The sequence below is a fragment of the Elephas maximus genome, chromosome 5 (assembly GCF_024166365.1).
Source record: "Elephas maximus indicus isolate mEleMax1 chromosome 5, mEleMax1 primary haplotype, whole genome shotgun sequence".
NCBI classification, from domain to species: Eukaryota; Metazoa; Chordata; class Mammalia; order Proboscidea; family Elephantidae; genus Elephas; species Elephas maximus.
This window is the reverse complement of record NC_064823.1, coordinates 125,131,176-125,151,537: the sequence shown is the minus strand read 5'-3', so window position 1 is coordinate 125,151,537 and position 20,362 is coordinate 125,131,176. Positions and strand designations below refer to the sequence as shown.

The following is a 20,362-nucleotide window of genomic DNA, read 5'->3' as shown; positions in this document are numbered from 1 at the left end:
GATTCATAACACACAGGAAAATCACAAAATGGAGGACAACCACGCAATACTGGGAATCATGGCCTAACCAAGTTGACAAAATATTTTGGGAGGACCCAATTCAATCTGTGACACACAGGTAAACATCTCGCTGGTATTCTCTGCTTTCAGCCAGGATCCATCTGATATCAGTAACGATATCCTTGGTTCCACATCCTCTTCTAAATCCACCTTGATTTTCTGACAGTTCCCTGTCGATGTACTACTGCAACTATTTTGAATGATCTTTAGCAAAATTTTACTTCTGTGTGACATTAATGACACTGTTCGATAATTTCTGCATTTAGTTGGATCACCTTTCTTTGGAATGTGCACAAATATGCATCTCTTCAAGTTGGTTTTCTAGTAGCTGTCTTCCAAATTTCTTGGCATGGACTACTGAGTACTTTCCAGTGCTGCATCCGTTTGCTGAAATATCTAAATTGATATTCTGCCAATTCCTGGAGGCTTGTTTTTCGCCAATTTCTTCAGTGCAGCTTGGATCTTCCTCAGTACCATAGGTTCTTGATCATATGCTACCTCTCCTGAAATGGTTGAACACATCAACCAGTTCTTTCCGGTACAATGATTCTGTGTATTCCTTTTATCTTCTTTTGAAGTTTCCTGCATTGTTTAATATTTTCCACATAGAATCTTTCAAATATTACAACTCGAGGCTTGGATTTGTTCTTCAGTTCTTTCAGCTCGAGAAATATCGAGCCTGCTCTTCCCTTTGTTTTCTATCTCCAGGTCTTTGCACATTTCATTATAATATTTTACTTTGTCTTCTGGAGCCACCATTTGAAATCTTCTGTTCAGTTCTTTGACTTCCTCATTTCTTCCTTTCGCTTTAACTACTCTATATTCAAAGACCAGCTTTCAGAGTCTCTTCCAACATCCATTTTGGTCTTTTCTTTCTTTCCTGTCTTTATAATGATCTCTTGCTTTCTTCACGTATGATGTCCTTGATGTCATTTCACAACTCATCTGGTCTTCGGTCGTTAGTGTTCAATGTGTCAAATCTATTCTTGAGATGGTCTCTAAATTCAGGTGGGATATGCTCAAGTTTGTACTTTTGCTCTCATGGACTTGTTTGAATTTTCTTCAGTTTCAACCTGAACTTGCATATGAGCAATTGATATACTCTGTTCCAGCCTTGTAGTCGATTTGCACACATGTAGTCGATTTGCACATATGTAGTCGATTTGATTCCTGAGTATTCCACTTGGCTAGGTCTACGTGTATAGTCGCCATTTATGTTGTTGAAAAAAGGCATGTGCAACAAGGAAGCCGCTGGTCTTGCAAAATACCATCATGGAATCTCAGGTGTCATTTCTATCACCAAAGCCATACTTTTCAACTACTAATCCTTCTTGGTTTCCAAATTTTGCATTCTAGCCCTTAGTGCTGGACACTGGGAATTAATCCTTAGTGCTACACACTAGGGGTTAATAAAAAAGGCAGAGTCTTTCCATCCGGGAAGCTTCCATCAAGAAAGAAAAACATATGCACTGTAAAAGAAGATATGACAAACTGCAGTAATAGCCCTAGTTTAGATTCTAAAGAAGGTAATCAGGTGGGCCAAAGAAAGCAAGGGTAAAGGTTTATTTGGGGGCAGTGGTGGTTTCTTTCCACGTTGGAGACTACAGTTTGATTCCTGGTCAATGCTCCTAAAGAGAAGCCACCACCCATCTGTCAGTGGAGGCTTGCGTGTTGCTATGATACCAAATAGGTTTCAGGGGAGCTTTCAGACACACAGCCTACCAAAATCAGCCAATGGAAACCCTATGGATTGCGACTGTTCAGTCCTATTGTACATGGGATTTCCGTGAACCAGGGGCTAACTTAATGATAGCTAACGATAACAGAAGTGTGTTTCCTGAAAACCAGTTTACACTTTAGTCAGGCACAAGGAATGTTAGAGATTACCTGTAAAGAATATGTAAAATGAGGAAAGGTAGAAAAGGAGATTAGAGCTGGGCAAACTCAATGTTCAGGGAACAGATGAAAAAGGACTACAAATGAGATAACGAAAAATGCCGAGAGAACCAGGAAGAGAATCCAGTCAGGACTGAAAGCAGAATGAAGACCTTCAAAAAGAAAGAACAGTCATTAACAAAAAATCCAACATAAAGAACACATAAAGTCGACTGCAACGCAATTCCACCGGACTTGGCAGTTAGAGGGCATAGGAGTCATTTTCCATTGCTGTTTCCATGAATGGGGAGGACTGAGCCTGGCTATGGGGGACATACTGTGCAAACTGACACCAAAGCATCACAGTCATTCAATCTTGGCAGTGTAAACTGAAAAATATCACTTTAATACAAACTAAATATTTAAAAAATTGTGCACAATAAAAGAAATGAAGGAATAAAAACAAGATGGAACAATAAAAGAGTATTTTGTAAGTCCATTTCACTCTAACACTGATTTCAACACTCCGAACAATATACCATAGGGTATTTCAATGTTGGATTTTAATTTCTATCTTCAGCTTGCAGGGGCAAGATTTCATTCTTGGCAGTTTGACAGCTGTACTTGAAAGGGTCCCAAGACCTCAAGTAGGTAACAGATGGACAGATGGTCTAGGTACAAAGATGCCCTGCATCTTATTATTTTTTTTTTCCTCGAGGTCTTTAAAACTAAATGGTGTTATTACAATGTTACAGGGTAGTCAAGGTGTTTTCAAAGCTCTCTTTACCCTTTGATGTCTTTGGGATGAAAGATGACAAAATATTTGGTCACTAAAGATATAATAGAAAAATGTAAAAAAAAAAAAAAAAACTTTGTTTAGGCTTAAAACAAGATTGTTTTTATAAATAAATAATATTTTAAACCAATTTAACCCTCTTTGCTCATATTAAATAAGTGGCATGCACGAATAAGGTGAATGGTGGTGAATGGTAACCACATTTAGGATGTGGTTACAAATCAATGAAATTGCTTACCCTTATAGACAAAGTCCCTGAGGCGGCAATATAGGTATCTAAAGCTTTGTACTCTATTTTTAAAGTCTATAAAATAATCTAATTAGTTTGATGAGTAAAATCACAGGACGATAACCTGATGAGGTGATAACATATTTCATCACATGTATTGAAGTAGAAGGGAATTTGTAATAAGATATTAATCTTTAGTAAAACATAAAACTTTAATAATGATACTTCATAAAAATAGTATTTTTCATACTTAAAAAAATTAAGAAATCCTAGCATGGAAACTTACCTAGCTCTTCATTTTCAATGACTTCAAAAGTGGCCCAGACATCACCTTTTTTAGGAATGATATTTTTTATTGCTAATATATCATTAGTCAATTCTTCTGCTTCCATTATAGGTGATATCTGCAAGAAAAGCAAAATTTCCTTAGACGATATGTCAAACAAACAAGTAGGCTATGCTAGGGCAATAATACTCCCCATTCACCACAATGTTGTTGATGTTACGTGCCTTTGAGTGGGTTTTGACTCATAGCAGCCTTACGTACAACAGAACAAAATTTTGCCCCGCCCTTTGCCATCCTCACAATCATTGCTGTTTGAGCCCATTGTTGTAGCATATTTGGATGCCCCAAGTTTCTTCACAATATGTCTAACTAGCTTCTCTATGCACAAAGAAAAAAACAGCATCTTCATATCTACTCCATAAAATGTAATGCGTTTTCATGCAAAAGAAAAAAGATGTTACAACATAGACATAATCAGGAAGAGTATTTTTCTCTTACTGAGTGAGCAATCAGATCACTCAGGAGGAAGACTGTACCTAGTCACACACAAAAAGGGATTGCAATTGTCTTCTAGCAGTAAACCTTTTCACTCATCAGTTCTATAATCAACAGTTCAGTGTGGCTTGGTGTATTCAGTCTGCGCCTTAAATCATACAGTCAGGTGCGGTCCCACCATGCCAAAAGGCCCAGGGTTTTAGCTGTCTGAGATGTCTATGTCATTCCACCTGGCAGATGGTGGGATACCGAAGGCATGCTGGAGCCAGAATTTCAGGTCATAGGGCAGAATCTAGATTGCCAGCCTGGAGTATAGCTCAACAAGGGTCCCCAAACCTCAGGCCATTGTGTAAGCATACCATCCTCTTCAGGAACTTTTGGGATTTGTAGTTAATTTTTTTCATGTTTCTGTTTTTGCCAATCTTAAGTGCATGCTAGCCAAAAGCAAGTTGGCTTACTTCAATTAGAATTTAGTTATAATGCTAAACAAAAGATGTTTCAAGAATTAGAATATTGCCACTTCAACTTAGTTTGCACAGCTCAGTAAAAGTATGTTCCTATTAAAAAACATACTCAAAAAAGAATGGGCTCATTTCCATTTCTCCTGCCCATGACTGCTCATAAGCATACTGCACACACACAAATCACATACATTTTTCATTACAGGTAACTTATACAGTCTATCTTTTGTACTTCATGGAATTTAGTGCTTTCTTTGTAATATATTAATTATACCTTACAGTTTAATGCATTCTATTCAGAAAAGCCCAACAAGATATAAGCTTAAAACAAAAGAAAGACAGGATCTGGGAAAAGTGGAAAGCTTGAAGCAGAAGAAACAGTAAATGACTGACTTCAATGATGCTGTTCATCTGCATATATTTCAAAATTATAAGAAGTAAAGCCCTTTCTTAAAATAATGAATTATTAAGAAACCAAACTTGTAAAATAGGCAGGTAGGGAGTGCCTCTGGTTGAAACGGGAATGGAAGAAACAAACTCTGCTCTTAGCACACCTAGATTCTACAGAGCATAGTTTGGAAATCCTTACTCCAGGGATAACACAGATCAGTACAGTGAACATCAGGATGGAATTATGAAGACCCAAGTTTGAGTACTAGCCATAATTTTTTTTTCCTAGTTTCCATTCCTACAAATTTGGGACATCACTTGCTTCAAATACCTTTGGGGAATAAGTTAATGATCACCCAAGATAAATATAAATAAAGGCTTTACAAAGTCTTAAGAAATCAACAAGTTGTTAATAATTATTTCTGTATAGCTGTTATGTTTTGTAAAAGCATTTGGAGTTGCTAGGTCAAAGTGGATAGTACTTTATCTGAATACACCTAAAATGACAGGAGAATTTTGCCCAATTATAACCTGTCACGGTTCTATAAGAAAGATAAAGTTAAAATGTGCAGCAAAAGAGATTATTTGCAGGTAGAGTTAAGTCATGAGGATGGAGCCGGACTGGACAGTGTTTCCTTCTGTTGTGTACAGGGTCGCTATGAGTCGGAACCGACTCGACAGCACTTAACAACAACAGAGTTAAGTCACATACTCTGAATACCTCTTCTAGCATTAGTGATGGGCTTGCACTGATTAATATGTAATAGTTCCTAAATTTCATTATGATCCATATCAAACACTGAGTATAAGAAACACAGTATGGCTAAGGAGTAGAGAAAGGGAGTCCTGGTGACGTAGGAGTTTAGCACTTGGCTGCTAACCGAAAGGTTTGCAGTTTGAACCCACCAGCTGCTCCATGGGAGAAAGATGTGGCAGTCTACTTCTGTAAATATCACAGCCTTGGAAACCCTATGGGACAGTATTACTGTCCTATACGATCGCTATGAGTTGGAATCAATTCATTGGCTACGGGTTTGGTTTTTTGGTAAGGAATGGAGAAACAATTGCCCTGTAAGGACAAACCCTATGATTATAGTAGTGCCATACAGTCACAGTAAACACTCATTAAAATTAGATAAACTAACAATGACAATATATTTAACATAAGTAAAGTTCAGAAGTACCAAACACTGAGCCTGTTTAATCTTGACTTTAACAAAGATGAGGAGCTAAAGCTCAATCTCTCGTTTACATGGCAGATTATCTATTCCTCACAGAGAAGATAGTCTTATTAAGTAAGATCCTGAAATATCACTGTTGCTATCTATTCTATAGTTTGTTGTTAGGTGCCATCGAGTTGGTTCTGACTCATGGCGACCCTGCGTACAACAGAACAAAACACTGCCCGGTCCTCGTCATCCTCACAATCATTGTTATGCTTAAGCCTATGCTGCAGCCACTGTGTCAATCCATCCTGTTGAGGGTCTTCCTTTTTTTACACTGACCCTCTACTTTACCAAGCATTACTATCCCTACCACAGACTAATTAATGGACATGTTAATATAAGTAAGACCTATTTTTAATCCAGAACAAACAATAAATATTCTCAAGGAAGAAAAGAGTTATCTAATATTCAATTAAATTGGGAGACTGGCAGCTAAAATTGAGGACACAAGAGTGAGGGTTTATTAACAGTATCAGTTGTAATATTTATTGAACATTAACTACACGCTGAGCAATTTGCTAAGTGTTTTACATGCACTGTCCTACTGAGTACTCACATCAGTGCTATGATATAATTTTTCTTCATTTTACAGATGAAAAGCATAAGACTCAGAAAGCTGCTTACTGTTAAACAGCTGAGACAGGAGGAGCTAGTGTTTGCACTCAGCTATTTTCCAGGACCTCTGGAAAATCCTAACCTTCACCTAAACCACATAAGCTGTTCTCTTTCCAAATGACCAGATCATAGAATTCCAGAGGATACTGGCATGAAAAATCAATCCTGTCATGAATCATGGCTTGAATTGGAGATGTAACATAAAATGTAAGAAACACTGGGAAATTCAAAATATATAAATTAATTCTAACACTTGTGATTTTCAAGAGTACTCTTTTCACCCATCTTCAAGACTCACCCGAATTATAATACTACAATCAGGTTCCTTCCTTTCAACATACACTTCAATTAACAAATCTCCAGCCTGCGAAACCTAGAAAAAGGCAAATGTAAAGAAAGGATATGTAAGTATGTGTTGCATGAACACACATAAGCCACTTAAGAAGATTATAAAGTCTTAGTTATGTTTCTAACTATTTTATGATGATGAAGTGAGCTCAATTGCCCTGTTAACAAGTACGAAGATCCCCGTATTTCAGATATGGTAGATTAGGGACAAGGAATCTACACAAATGCAATCAACAGCAACACACACAATGCAATTTTTAATCTTTTACTCAGAGTTCAGTGTCCTAGAAAACCCTCACATTCTGACAAAAAATAATGAGTCTGGCTACAATCAAAATATGCAGACTACAACAACAGAAGCTGTAACAGTGATCACCAAGTATGTTAACAGGATAAACAAAACGAGGAGGGAAAATGAGCCATATGCAATTCTGCTTTAGGCTGCAGTGCAGGCATAACACCAATAATTAAAGGGGAAATTAAGTCCTACTAACTTTTCAAACAGATAATGTGTCCAAAAAAATGAAATTTGAGGATAAATTAGGTCAGAGCTATATTTAAATTACAAACAGAAAAAAGTAAGTTTATCAAGAAAAAAATAACATGAAGTGCTAGAATAAGGCAGGTAATAAGAATAAGTTTTTATTTTAATAATCTTTGGCCAAACATTAAGTTAGTTGGGTCATTATTCTAGAAGGTATAGTAAATGAAGAAGATACAAGCCATAAAATAAAAAAGCATAACACTTTTTTTTTTTTTAGATAGATTAATGTGGATAAGCTTAGTAAAGAGCCATCTGAATCTATAAGAAATCTTTTCAGTAGCATTTTTCAAAACTTTTCTTAGCCCTTTGAAGACCCAATATTTTTCTGCTTTGAATCTTTTGTTGATACCATGTATTTTCATTAATGGAATGCATGCTGAATCATTGACTGTGTCTGAATTTTTTGTAGGTAATATGGACTCTTTTTTCCAACCTGATGCCAAAAATCCAAGCCTCATAGTCCAGCAGTACCCTCGATTCTACCACCAGAATCCAGAGGTACATAAAATTTTTTCCAAATTCTGTATTTTTCCTACCAAAAACATCTATTCAGCACCACCTCATACAAAACCCTGTGAAAACAGTAATTTGTGGCAGATGCCCATTTATTCTGTTTTGGTTATACAGGTCCCCACCTGCCAGCACCAAGTACTGTCAGTGGGACAGCAGCTTCCCAGTGAACCCTAGAAGTAGAAAAAGTAGCTGGTAGCTATATGTACCACTGGTCTCAAAAGGGTTTAAGGTGTGTAATCGCAAAGAAGTAATGTCTACCACTTTTTCGTTTAGTGGTCCTAATGGAGAAACAATGATTCAGAAGTTAAATTTGGCTCAGAATAAAATCTAATAAGTAAATTTGTGGAGGAATCATTTAAGAATGTATTCTGAAAAAGTCTTCTTAATTATATTGGTACCATAAGCTTAGAAAAGCTTACTTCCAATTTTTCTTCCTCACTTTAGATGCTACACAAAAAATTCTGGGGAAGAAAAGGTAGAATTAACGTTTTTGCTTTTCACTATGTCTGTATAAACAACTCTTCAGGAAGGACATATCTTCAAAATTAAAAAAGAAAACACAAAGAATTCATACAGTGAAGCCAAAAAGAACAATAGCTAAGAGGTAAGACAGAGACTGTCAGAAAATGATCTAGAGTTCTAAACAAATTAGAGAAAACTTCAAGCAAAAGAACAAATTTTTCTAAGCTCTTCTACTTTTCTCTCGCAATCACTATATTTTACAGATCACTCTTTCATATTTTTACTTAAATATACTGATTTCGAAAGCATTCAAGACTCATTTGTTATAATAAGTATAACAAAGATAAAAATCCAGAAGGACATTCACATTTATCTAAAAGCAATATAAATAATATTGCCCAAGATTACCCCTTAGGCCCACAAAACCCTTTATTTCATGGTTAAAACCGTCCCCAAAAGTGAGAACTTAAGAGAACTGATGACAAGCCAGACATTTTAGTGTTAAGGATAACTGATTTGGAAGGTGCACAAATTACTTTAGGTCAAAATGTAAGAAATATTTCCTTAGGTATTTAATATCACAGAATTAGTACTTGGCATTAAAAATGGAAGCCTCCTCTATCTAGATTCTTCATATAGACTGACAGCTTTGATGACTCTTCTCAGTAATAACGGGCATTGCAGGACTGAAGAAAACTTAGGGTCTGGCTAATAAGGATGAATTTGCCTAATTTTCTGACTGTTATCTGTAAACAGAGAACATGTGAACCATTTCTACTATATATATTGGTTCTTGAATTCTAGTACAATTCCCAGTTCTCAGACAATTAATGATAAACCTTACGAAGTTCCAATGAATACTCATCAACAAGGAAAGGTAGCTTGGAAAGTATAGTGCAACATGAACACACAAATCCAATACAATGTGACTGAGAAAAGTTAAGACAGGATCTAGAGAAGCTGACTTCAGACAAAAATTAGCATGTTACAAGGACCACATTAGAAATATTTTGATTAACACAATCATTTAAGAGCGTGCAGAGCAAAAGCATGTGAGGAACAATTTTATATTTTCTAAGTCAAATGGAAAGAATCGTTAAGACTCAGGAGTCTGAATTTTCAAATCATTCTAAAATTTTTTTGGCTTTAGATGCTTCCTTTGAAATCCGCTGGCATTTTCAATACTGTTTTTACATATGAAATTTGATTATGTAAAGGAAAGCTTCAAAAGATTAATACTGACTTTTCCCTCTATATTTTGAAAAATTCACATTAATATGCTTTGGCATTCTGCATGTATGTATCATGCTGCAGAATTACAGAAAACTACTTCATCTAGGGTTTTTTCCCCCCATTACTTTTCATTTGCTCCCAGTAGGAACTTGAAAATAAACACGGCAAATGTCTTCACTTACAATGGAAGGATATATATTTATTTAAATTCTTTAGAGATCTCACTAGTTCTACTCACTTGAGTGTCTTTCCACTTGGTAATAAAGCTATTCTCTATGTCCATTTGTTTGACTTGTTCTTCTTTAACCTGTTTAAAATATAATTTGGGAGATTCTAATAATGTAGAACACAAGGATCTATGGTAGTATCCTCAGGGAACTCTTCAGGAATTTAAATACCAACAAGTTAAAAATAAATGAGAATGATCATCTTCATCAGCACGTGCCCACATATCTAGGGCTAGAGATAAAACGAGAGAGAGTCTAACAAAGTTCAGAACATTTTCTGATGACGTGACTTCAGGCTGCAGATGGATAATGGAAGTTCTATGTCTAAGGAGATTTAATGAGCCAGGAGGCTGATGACTGGTTCCATAAAGTTTACGTAGTTAAGAGACAAAACTCATTTTTCATACTGAAATGCTCATTAAGTGCTTATTACATTTCCACCATTCTGTTAAAGTTGAGCTTAGCACAACTATGAAGACAGCTACTGATTTTCTATTAATGGTAGAGCACAATAAAATGAGAAATAAAGAAAGAGAGCATGTAAAGCCACACATTAATTTTTTTTCTAATTATATCATTTCTCAGCATCAGAATTATTGCAAAAAAGTTGCTATTGATCAAAACAGCAGACACATATAGAGAGAAATAAAAAGGAGATGAAAGAGCAAAGAGAGTTCAACAATTCTGGTATCCATTCCTACACAAATTAAGATACACATATTGTTATTTGGTTAAAATAGTTCATTTCTCTTCACAATGGACTCTTGTGATATTATCTTGTGATAATAATGTAAACCCAAAACCACTGCCATCAAGCCGATTCTGACTCATAGTGACCCTATAGGACAGAGTAGAACTGCCCCTTAGGGTTTCCAAGAAGCAGCTGGTGGATTCGAACTTCCGACCTTTTGGTTAGCAGTCGAGCTCTTAACCACCGTGCCCTCTATATAAAAACCTATTACATTAACTCATTTGATTTCATCTGGCATATCCATAGCCCTGAAGGACAAGCAGTGTTATCCAACACATTTTATGGAATACTCAGTCTGAATGAAAAAACTGGGGTGCTAGAACTAGTTAAGTAATAGCGCTGCATCTTTGATCACCCCCCAAAAAATCTACCAGACCTATTGCCATCAAGGCAATTCCAATTCACAGAGACCCTATAGGACAGAATAGAACAGCCCGTAGGGTTTCCAAGGCTGTAATCTTTATGGAGCAGATTGCTACATCTTTCCCCCACAGACGTGCTGGTGGGTTGGAACCACCAACCTTTCAGTTAGCAGCCAAGCACTTTAACCACTGTGCCACCAGACCTCTTTATCATTGACAGATATCCATCAATTTCAAATAGTGTGCTTATTTGCTCACTTTTTATGTCTCTGAACCAAGGAATCATTCTTATTCTAGCAGTTTTCTGATAAAACATGAAAATTTTAACTTCGAAAAGAGCAAACAGAAAAGTCAAATAATTAAAATAGAGATGTCTTAGTAAAAACCATATAACAATAATATTTCAGAATTTTCCTTTTTTCCCCCAATAAAAAATAATAAGTAAAACCTTAAACTAAGTTCAGTTACAGAATTTAACAGCCTCGTGTTTATTACCCAACTTGTGAAATTTATAACTTCACACCTCTAAGCAGACATAGTTAAAACATACACATCCTGAAAATGAAAAAATAAATAAATAAAAGCCCTATAAATAGAACCGTTCTGTCCAGCAGACACCAGATGGTAAGAAAGCTTTAAAAGGAACCTGAATTTCAATGAATGGCTATAGCTTAAAAAGCTAGTTATATCTATAAAGTTAAAGATGCTGTAACTATCCTTTATTTTTAAATATTCATAAAGACCTGAATAAAACATCCTAAAATACATATCTTTGTTTGCATCAAAACTATTTTAACAAGGGCAGGACACATAATATTTACCTCAAATATTTCAACATAATTATTAATTAGGTCCTCGATTACATTCACTTCTTCACTAGTTTGTCCCTTAGTTTGAAACAAACAGGATGAAAAGGCCATGGCCAAATTATGAGCATTCATGTGATTGATTTCTGAGCATTTCTGTACCCTGCCAGGGAAAAACACAGCTCATTACGATTCACTTCTATTTGAACACTGCATAAAACTATAAGCCATAGTACTCATTTATCTTTTGTTTTTTCAAATGCACACATATAGAAGGCCTCTGATATAAAAGGTGTAGCAATGATTCAAAGAAAAACAGTTCTTTCTTCCAAGCAGTTTCCAGACTAGATAAGGATGACATTAGTACAAAAAAAAAAAAAAGCAGTAATTGACTGTTGATTTAGACACGTCCAAGGAATTCCAGACAATAGGACAACCTGTGGCCAAGACATAAAGGTGTGTTTGAAGAAGCATGAAAGTCTGGTGGGACTGGAGCACAGGTGAAAAAAAGTAAAATAGGACAGAGCTTGAGTAGGAAAACAAGGCAAGAAAAGTAGACTGGGAGGCATACAGTGGTAGTGAGCTCCAAATTCCAGGGTCAGGTCTGGGCTAAATTTTCAAGAACATGCACATTGGCTGAAAAAGAATATCTGGTAGTATGTGTTTGATTATTCAAAATAGGATATTACATCTGAAAAAGTAGACACTTGATTTAAAAAAACACAACCACACATTTCCTGGATACAAGGAAGAATCGTTCTTTATAATGAAGTCATTTTTTCTAGATATAGTTTCTTCATGTAACCTAAGAATGCTGGGCTAGATGATAAGTCAGGTCTCTTCTAGCTTTAGTTTTCTCCATGTCTCATGAATCTCTGTATTTGGGGAAGGGAACTTTTGGGCTCATGCTGTCAGATCTGATCAAGCAAGTCAACTCTCCCAATCAGTCGGTCACAATGTTCAGGTCCTACAATGAGCATTTAAAGGGTTCATAAGTTAAAATATTACAACAGTCACCCCAAGAAAGGGAACATTATATTAACAAAAACGCACTATATGAGAAGTGGGATGCATATGAAAATCACTTTAATACTCTCTACTTATTTGTCACTCACTGTGTATACAGCAGCTGCTAGACCGCCTATTTAATTATATTTGGAGAATTTTAAACACAGACTAAATAGAGGAGACCAAACTCTACCAACGGAAGGGAATACAGCAAGGCTGAGCTAGGTACTCGTGTCTATAAAGGAGCACAGATTCTAGTAAAAAAAAAACATGGAAAAGTGAATAAACATGACAGCAATACATATGATAACATAAAACGCATAATAAAATGACAAATTGTACAGCAGGGACAGGTAAAGCAAGCGTGATCATCACATATGATTTATAGGATGCATAAGAAATGGAAAGTTAATAGAAGAGGATGAAATAATTGTGAAAACCCCTCTCACAACCACTTCTGCACTGTTACTACACTAGATTGTAAACATCCGGAATATTTATGTGCAATGTCTGCCTGCATTAACAGAATCCAAACATCTCATGGCTAGAGAGTGTGGCTTTAATCACACTGTAGCTGAATAATACATATTTGGTAAATAGAATTAAGTAATGTTAGTCATGGATTATTAGTCTAGAGAATGAAGTAAATGCTAAGTCAACCTGATCTCATCCAACTTTTGACACTATCAACCATTCTCTTCCTCCTTTAGACTTCTTTCTACACCATTCTCCTTTGGTACTCTGTTTCTCACTCTCATCTTTAATCTCTGCGGTTGCCTTAACTTCTGGCATGAGTGGGTGAAATATATTATTTCCTTTTCTTCCTTCATTTCTCTGCCCCCAGATGTTGGCATTCCCAAGTGTTTTTATGTTCAGTTTGTTCCTTCTTTTCTCACTCAGGCCCTCCATCAAAAAGTCCAAGGAAATGCATACCTAATTAGACTCTGTGCCTCTATTCTTCCTCTTCCCAACCAATACCATCACAGGAGTTACTCTCCTAAAACAGATTTGATCAGTAACTCATCACTGAAAGGAATACAACCCAAATGTCTTGCATGACCTACAAAGCCTTTCACAATCTCCTGCTGACCAACCTTTAACAATCTCATTTCCTAGTTCCCAAAAGATACCCTTTACTCATTTTGCATACTGATCTTTCTTTCATTCCCAATTAATATGCCCTTTTTAATTGGGTCTCTGTGAGTTGGAATCAACTTGAGAGCAATATATATATATATATATATTTTTCAATCTGAGGCACAGAAGAATTCCCTTGACCTCAGCACAAAATTAATCATTTAATCTCTCCTCTATAAATCTATACCACGTACTAAATTTGTCTATATTAAGATTTGTCCCAATATCTCATAGGTGTAGTGATGGAACTACATATCATACGGACTCTATTTGCATGATACAATAAGAAAATCAGTCTCACAGTAACAGATTTTACTCAGCGTGACCCTACAGGACACAGTAGAACTGCACCATAGGGTTTCCAAGGTATGGCCAGTGGATTCGAACTGCCAACCTTTTGTTTAGCAGGTGAGCTCTTAACCACCACACCACCAGGGCTCCATATATGAGAAGTAGTGGTTGGAAAAGGCAGCTAAAGAGAAAAGAAAACAAACTATGGACAATTTCTAAATTTAGATCCCAAATAAGATACCCTTAGTAGAATTCAAAGAATCCCTGGTAGCACAACGGTTAAGCAGCCAACTGCTAATCCAAAGGCTGGCAGTTCAAATCCACCCAGTGGCTTCCAGGAGAAAGATCTAACGATCTTCTTCCTTAAAAACTACAGCCTAAAAAACCCTATGAGGCAGTTCTATGCTGTCATGTGGGGTTGCAATGAGTCAAAATAGACTCAACAGCACATTAACAACAGTGAAATTCAGCTTCACAGAAACACTCAAGAGAGTATTCTATCTACGTAGTAAGCTACAAAAATTAATCCTTAAGCAATATTTAAAGTCTTATTAAAGTTTGTAGAATAATTCTGACCAATAGAGAAATAAATAAACGAACCTTTAGTTTTAACTGAAAAGTTTATTTTCACACATCCTCATCCCTCAGATCTCATTTCTCAAGTCGTTATGCTCCTCCTATCTTTCCAAATGGGGGGGACTTCATGCCCTGACACAGACAATGTTTCTACCTTTTCAAATTTCCTCATCCAATCAATGGTCTGACATCAAAATTGGTAAAATATTAATAAAGAGGTGAGAGTTTATAACTGTCTAACACAAGAACACGTGGTGCTCACAGTGAGATTCCTGCAATAGACGTCTGGACGTCTGTCCCTGTACCTCCTCCCTCCCTTTCCAACTGCCCTCCCAAATGAGTTCTGAAATTCTTGCCTACACACTGGATGCTTTGGCGGGTGCTCTATGTGATTATTTCTGACTCTTTTAAGAAATTCTCTAGTACTATTTTTCTGTGTGTGTAGGTTAGTTACACAGAAAGAGAAGCTCAAGTGATAGTTTAGCAGGAATTTCATTTTCAAAAAGTTCTTAAGATACGGTGAAAGATTCAGGAACATGCCGAGGGTTAAACACACTTTAAATTTAAGAAATAATAACTTATTGAGTGCCACGTTCGAAATGTCTAGAAGAGTGCAGGCATCCACCCACCTGTAAAGGTGTTCAATTATAGCTGCCAAAGTGGCTCGATTGACCGTTGGAAGATTACGTATAAATGTGCCATACTTTTTAATTCTTTCCTTGTCATCTTGTGTATCTGGAGAAACAGAAAATCTTTAGGCTTACTTGACGTGGTAACTAATGATCTGTAGTATTAACTTGCCTTTTAAAGGTATTTTAAAGCAATATTCATAACTGTTTTTCAATAAGTAAACAATCAGATTTCAGTAAAAAATATTCAAGCTTATAAAGTAACTACCTACAATTCGGAAAAGCATGCATTTACATAAGGATAAAGATTCCATAGTGGTGTGCTATAGCTATTATACTTTGTAATTAAAAATAAAGCACTTTCAAAAATATTGAACTTCACTTAACCGGAATACATTAATTACACAAATTAAAGTACAAATTAAATAGAAAAGCCACAAGTATTTTAACTCCTGCTATGTAAAGGTTTCATTATTTGCAACTGAAAAATGACATTTCTGATTCTTCTTTCCTTATGAGATCATAAAACTCTTTTCAAAGTTATGAACAAGCCCAGAGTTAGGAACTGCCTGCATTACCCTTCAGATCTACATACAGGGCCATTTACCAGCCCTGCTACCTCACCTATTTGGAAAAGATGAAGGGATAATCAGAGGAGCCATGTGCAGGCCCTAGAAACTGTGATGCAGACTTAGAGGATGGACCCTTGACACTGGAATGGACAGGACTCGGTTGGTTCACGGAAAAAAGGAAGGGGAGTTACCTTCCATGCTTCTGACTTGAAGATGTCAAATACCTGGAGAAACTAGAGATAGTATTCCTCAAAGTATTAGACTCTAGAGGATGCAAGGTGGTGGTTTGATCTAACCTACTAGCTGACAGGGGAAATAAAAGACCATTCTTCAAATAAATAACTTTGGTTGACCCTAACTGAAGGGGGCTGCATTCATGTATTACCTCTCATTTCTCAACTACATTTGGAAACATGACTTTTCAGTTCCTGCTTATCCCTAGCTATTCTATTCACAGAAAGCTAGCAGCACATTAATGATTCTTTAAAAGCACACAGTCACTTGTAAAGACATTAGGATCCCTGGGGATGTAAGAAACTCCCTGAAACGTTTTTCAAGTATACTCCTTTTCCAAACTGCAACTGATACCTCTTTTGCAGCCTGCACATGAGATGTATAAAACTAAACATGGTCAGACTGACTTAACAGCATAGTAAATGATTCTCTAAAGACAAAGAGGGGGAAACATCCACATTACATTCCTAGACTAAACTGAAAATGAATTAAGAATTACTTATTGTCTCTGATATAGTCCAGGTTAGAGTCCTGGTGGCACAGTGGTAAAGAACTCAGCTGCTAACCAAAAGGTGGGCAGTTCGAATCCACCAGCTAGCTGCCCGTTCGAAACCCTATGAGATAGTTCTACTCTGTCCTATAGGGTCACTATGAGTAGGAATCAACTTAACAGCAACTGGTTTTAGGTAATATAGTCCAAGGACCCCCTGAGTGGTACAAATGGTTAAGCACTGGGCTACTAAGCAAAAGGTTGGCAATTCAAACCCACCCAGTGGTGCCTGGAAAGTAAGGCCTGGTAATCTGTTTCGAAAAGGTCACAGCCTTCAAAACCCTATGGGGCAGTTCTACTTTGCATACGCGGGGTCTGCATGAGTTGGAAATGACTCAGTGACAATAACAACAACAAGTATAATTCAAATACTTATCCTCAAGTCATCCAGTTCCTAATTGTAGGGGTAATTGCATTCATTCAATAACATTTAATTAATACTGTATTAGTAACAAATGTCCTACAAACTCAGCATATATTTTCACATATCTTGTAAGAATAAAGTAGATAATATTGTAAAAATAACGCTAAGCCATTTGAAAGTAAAACTCAGGAAAGATTTCAGGTCATGTAGAAAACACAGTGAGTAATTCAACTTTGTACAGAAGTCAGACAATTTAAAGGTTCTTAGAAGAAGAGGTCATATATCATGTAAATATGTGGTATGCCACTGAAGGCAGTCTTGGCCTTGGGTCTACGGGACCCCAGAGAGTTCTTCTATGAGGTCACCTGGAGAGTTCCAGGATTGTCCTTGTCAGAACAAAGACGAGACACTTCTGGCGGGTCTGGGTGAGCTACAATGGATCTAAATGCAAAGGATTTAAGGATATTTAGCTCAGGATTCAAATTAATCTCCAAGGGAATTCTCAAAGCATTCAGTGCCAGGTCAAAAGTGAACACATTCCTCTGACACATGCCTGCCACTTGCCAACTACCTCCTTCTGGTACATGACAACAGTAAAGACTTCTTTGTCATTGCATTTGACAACTTCAGCAAAAGCTTTCTGACACGGATTTTTGATGACTGATTTTATAAAGACAAAAGGTAAGTCCTTAAAACACAGGTACTATAAATAACTTCATAGTTCTAGACTTAAACTTATTACTTTGAAAAATATTAGGAAGGAAGGAATAGATTTCTGAATTAAGTAGCGAAATAAGAAAAGCCAACCCTAAAAAGGTTCATTCCTTGGGATGATTTTCAAGCTGTGGATGTTTTGTGACACAATTTCGTAATTAATTCCTTAAAATACTTTAAGTTAAAAAACCTGTTTTTCAACAGAGTATCATGCAGTCAAATTTAAAGGCCATTTTACAAAAATTCTTGAAACAGATTAAATTTACAAGAGAAAAACAGACTGGCAAATTATGGTATGATTCAATATAAATTTTAAAAACTTAAAAAAAATTAAGGCTGAAAATTATAATTTTGGAAACTAGAAATGGGGGGAAATGGTTGTGGTATATTAAGTAAAAATAAAGACGCTATATATGTAAATTATTCATATGTGGGGACAAAGACTATAAAATACATACAAAAATAACGGCTTAATTAGAAAGATGGAATTAAAGGCAACATGTATATTTAAAAGTCTTCATTGTAATATTTCAATAAAAGGAGCTGTTTTGAATTAATGGATGTAAAAAGGCATTTTCCTGACAACATCTTGCCCCCATGAGTGGTATTTTTCTAGGATCATTTCTTAAATTGGCTCTATTATAGAATAGTAAACTTCTTTACTTCATTAGGCAGCATCTGGGGAAATGAAGTTAGAAAGACTGAAAAAATTGTTATGAACACTAAAGAGGTAGGATAAATCATAGAACATAAAAGGTCATATGGAGAAATCTTACAAAACTTATCTTTTATTAAACTCTTCATTTTATCCTTAATGAGAAATTAATAGCATACACAGATTTGAATATGATACTTCCAAATTTAAAACAAAGCACTAAGAAATTCACTGAAAACTAAGTATATAAAACACTATTTAGCAACTACTGTTCCTTTCAATTAAATCTTCAGATCATCAGAAAAAGATTAAAGAGAAAACCTAAGTAAGAAATTAAAAGGTAAGCATTTATTATGTCTGATTAGGTATTACCTAAGGCAGAGACCCAATATGGATAAAGCTCCTTGGTAAGAAGTGCATCATCAATGTCTGAGAGAAAACTTTTCAACACGCCTGTCACATCCTCAAGCTGATGTTTTCCAGCCCTCAGTTTAAAGCTTCTTGCGTCCTTTTTGAAACTCTCCAGGAGTTCACTTATGCACAAAGGATCCCCATTCTTTTGATAGATATACTTGCATCCTAAACCTGTGTTTTCAAATAAAGGTAATGAGCAGAAAAAAATGTAAGTTTAAAATCAAAATCTACTTTGACATTAAAAAAAAAAAATACAACAAAATTTTGCACTGGGATGATGAACAAGATGAAGAAATCATTATCCGAAAGAGCTGATATGAAGAGCCTTTACTCCCAAATTTAGTCAGTAGCAAACCTGATGGACCAATGCTACATCCTCAACTTTTAGCAAGTCCCTGGTCGCTCCTTCCTCCAGTTCTCTGTAGTATCTTTTTCAAGTGCTGTTTTACCTCAAGTGTCCTATCTTGCCTTAAGTCTAACAAAATCTAACTTGCCTCCAGTTTTACTAGCTCTCTGATATCAAAGCTCTCCGATATCAAGTTCCCCAACCTCCTACCCTCACATCTGTATATTAACTTTTTCCCCATCTGCACCTTATTCCAGATGAAGACTGGGTCATCTCCATTTCAAGGTTTTTGATTCATCAAGTGGCCAATATAAAGTAAGAGGAGTAGTAATGGTTAGTGGAAACCCTGGTGGCGTAGTGGTTAAATGCCACGGCTGCTAACCAAAAGATCAGCAGTTCAAATCTACCAGGCGCTCCTTGCAAGCTCTATGGGGCAGTTCTACCCTGTCCTATAGGGTCCCTATGAGTTGGAATTGACTCAACAGCAACGGGTTTGTAGGTAATTATTAGTAGAAGTAGGAGTGATAGTCTGGGAATGATGATACAAATACAAAAATCCTCTTCTGTCCCCTCCTGGGTCTCTTGTCTCTCATCCTTTCAAAATCAAGCTACGTTTCCTATACTGATTCTAAGGTTTTACATCCCTGTATTCCTTTAGTCACATTCTTGATTCTGTGCTGAATTCCCACTCTGTTGGAACCATCTTCATCTGGAACAGAAGTGACTATTTTTTAGAAGCTTTTTTTTTTTTTTAATCTTACAAGAATATCCTGTAGCATCTGACATTAGAAATGATTTTCTGCTAAAATTCTTTTAATCCCATGGCTTTTATGACATCATGATCTCAAATCTCTATTTCCTTCTTCCATGGCTATTCTCCCAATCTTCTGTTATTCAGCCTATCTAGAATTAACTGATGATTCCAGGAATCCATCCTCAATTCTTTTCTCCTTCCCCCTCTGCAAAATCTTCTGAGCCTCATCACCTCAAATACTACATATATGTTTTCACCCAGGTTTTAATTTCTAGAATTACATACACACATACCCCATCTACATTGTTTCCTGTCCCCTCCACCACCTCACCTCCAAGTTCAACATGTTCTTCATCTTGTTCCGCTATCTTAATATATGGCATTGCCTTATCCCCAACCTCTCAAAAGTCAAACCTTTCTTTCTCACTCATTTAAAAAA

The 20,362-nt window shown here is 36.2% G+C and overlaps 1 protein-coding gene across 4 annotated transcripts in view; it reads right to left on the bottom strand.

The window, feature by feature from the left end:
• The window catches only part of ARAP2 (ArfGAP with RhoGAP domain, ankyrin repeat and PH domain 2), a 247,799-nt gene that overhangs the window by 49,664 nt on the left and 177,773 nt on the right, over positions 1 to 20,362 (bottom strand). For 3 of the 4 annotated variants that reach the window (XM_049886379.1, XM_049886381.1, XM_049886380.1), the window contains exons 21-26: positions 18,782 to 18,994; positions 15,321 to 15,426; positions 11,695 to 11,842; positions 9,772 to 9,840; positions 6,732 to 6,806; positions 3,247 to 3,364 (exon numbers count right to left, since the gene is read on the bottom strand). In XM_049886379.1, coding sequence (XP_049742336.1) covers positions 3,247 to 3,364; positions 6,732 to 6,806; positions 9,772 to 9,840; positions 11,695 to 11,842; positions 15,321 to 15,426; positions 18,782 to 18,994 — 729 coding nt within the window. The remainder of the gene's footprint in view (positions 1 to 3,246; positions 3,365 to 6,731; positions 6,807 to 9,771; positions 9,841 to 11,694; positions 11,843 to 15,320; positions 15,427 to 18,781; positions 18,995 to 20,362) is intronic. The other variant, XM_049886382.1, reaches the window with a different exon arrangement.